General features: G+C 52.3%; 1 protein-coding gene across 1 annotated transcript in view; it reads left to right on the forward strand.

Annotated features, from left to right (window-relative positions):
• LOC103584144 (regulator of G-protein signaling 3-like) overlaps positions 1 to 1,972 on the forward strand; it is a gene marked incomplete at both ends in the record, with an annotated part of 2,920 nt that extends 948 nt beyond the window's left edge. Inside the window, 2 exons of the mRNA XM_008565253.1 lie at positions 713 to 818; positions 1,621 to 1,972. Coding sequence (XP_008563475.1) covers positions 713 to 818; positions 1,621 to 1,972 — 458 coding nt within the window. The remainder of the gene's footprint in view (positions 1 to 712; positions 819 to 1,620) is intronic.
• Between the last annotated feature and the right edge of the window lie 117 nt (positions 1,973 to 2,089).

The following is a 2,089-nucleotide window of genomic DNA, read 5'->3' on the forward strand; positions in this document are numbered from 1 at the left end:
AAAGAATAATATTTTCAGATGAGACTGAGGTTTATGAAAATATGCCCACTCTTTTTTTGTTTTTATCAAAATGAAAATAGATTTTTATATTTTGTTTCCCAATCATTTTGAACAGGAACTCAACCTATATTTTCAGTAATGTCTGCAGGGGAAAATGAGAGTTATTTATGAGCTCTGTTTGGAATTGGATTTTATCCTATTGCAAGCCCAATTAGCACTTAAAACTTGTCATTCTTTCCTTTTTTTTTTTTTCCTGAATAAAAGATTTCTCCTAATCACGGAGTAGGCATCTTAAGGGCAAAAGCCAGTGCTCAGTGGTCAGGGTGTCCCCAGTGCTTGCACAGAGAGGGCAAGAGGTGGGTGCTCAGTGAATGGCATGGAAGGAAGGAAAGAAGCGTGTGAGCCTGGCAGCAGGGAAGGGTTCTCACTGGGGTAGGAGGCCCTGGGGAGGGGGAGGGGCTGGGTGGAGGGTGAGCAGCAGAGAGGTGAGCCAGCATTAGGGGGAGGCAGGCAGGGTGGGGATGAGGGCAAAGGGGTACCTCCCTTCAAGGCCCTTGAGAGCCACCAAGCTTGGCCCTTCATTTCACAGACGAAGAAACTGAAAGAAAAAGGGCGGCCCTTGTCTGAAGTCACCACAGAAATAAAGGATTCCAGGTCCTTTGAGGTGCTTGGGCTTCGGGGGCCCCTGACTGGCTTTTCTTTGTTCCTGCAGGGGGCCCGGCAGAGCGGGCAGGGCTGCAGCAGCTGGACACAGTACTGCAACTGAATGAGAGGCCTGTGGAGCACTGGAAATGCGTGGAGCTGGCACACGAGATCCGGTGACAGGGACAGTGGGCGGCCTGGGGCCTCAGGCTGATGGCACTTCTTCCCCCCAGCTCTGGGCACACTGCCTCGCCCAGCCCTGCTCTTGCTGCTCCCTCCTTTGCCCAGCCATGAGCAATTCACTTTGCTCCTCAGAGAGTCAGTTTCTTGGCCTGAAATTGGAAGGTTTGGGCTCAGAGCAATTTTGGGTCCCAGAGCACACAGCGGGGAAGAAGCTGTCAAAGAGGCCTTGTGGTTCATGACGTGACTGCAGGGGGTTGCTTTCCTCTTCAGCTTATTATTCCTGTTACCAAAAGAGCTAAGCCCATTGTTTTTAAGGACATATAGATGTTGCAGATATTTCAATTGCACAATTAAAAAATTATTCTTTAAAATGTTTGTCTCTTGAATTTTGATCCCTGGGGTAAAACCCTAATGGCCCCATTTTAGGTTTGCTTCTCGAATGACCAGAGGATGGATTGCATTTAGGTGGCTCACTTGCTCCTGCTCGCTTATATCTTGCCCATGACAGGCATCATGAGTTGAGTATGGTGCTCTTTCCTGTTCCTCAACCTGGCCTTGGCCTCAGGGTCCTTCTCAGCTACTTCCAGTCAACTAGAGTTGACCTAAGAGGCCCCTTTGCTCTCTCTGCTTTAAATGGCCTCTTACATCTCTTCCTGCCCTGATACTGGCCTGGGGGCTTCTACCTGTGTCTGCTTCCTCTTCCCTTCTTCTTCCTCTCTGCCCTGCAGGCCCCCACCCTGGCTGATATTGGTCTTCCCCAGGCTCAACTTCACTGTGTGATCCCCCAACTTCCAGGAGCTGTCCTAGTGAGATCATCCTGCTTGTGTGGCGCATGGTCCCCCAGATCAAGCCTGGGCCAGATGGCGGGGTCCTGCGGCGTGCCTCCTGCAAGTCAACACATGACCTTCAGTCACCCCCCAACAAACGGGAGAAGAACTGCACCCATGGGGCCCAGGCACGGCCCGAGCAGCGCCACAGCTGCCACCTTGTGTGTGACAGCTCAGATGGGCTGCTGCTTGGTGGCTGGGAGCGCTATACTGAAGTGGCCAAGCGTGGGGGCCAGCATACCCTGCCTGCTCTGTCCCGTGCCACTGCCCCCACCGACCCCAATTACATCATCCTGGCCCCGCTGAACCCTGGGAGCCAGGTATGGACAGCTGATGTGGGGAAGGTGAAAGGGCATTGGGTCCCTGTGGGAGGTCAGGAAGACTCCAAGACTCAAAATTGTGTTATAAGGAGCCTGCAAGGGACTGAGGATGTCGAG

This window comes from Galeopterus variegatus, unplaced genomic scaffold, assembly GCF_000696425.1.
Source record: "Galeopterus variegatus unplaced genomic scaffold, G_variegatus-3.0.2 Scaffold45457, whole genome shotgun sequence".
Classification (NCBI taxonomy): domain Eukaryota; kingdom Metazoa; phylum Chordata; class Mammalia; order Dermoptera; family Cynocephalidae; genus Galeopterus; species Galeopterus variegatus.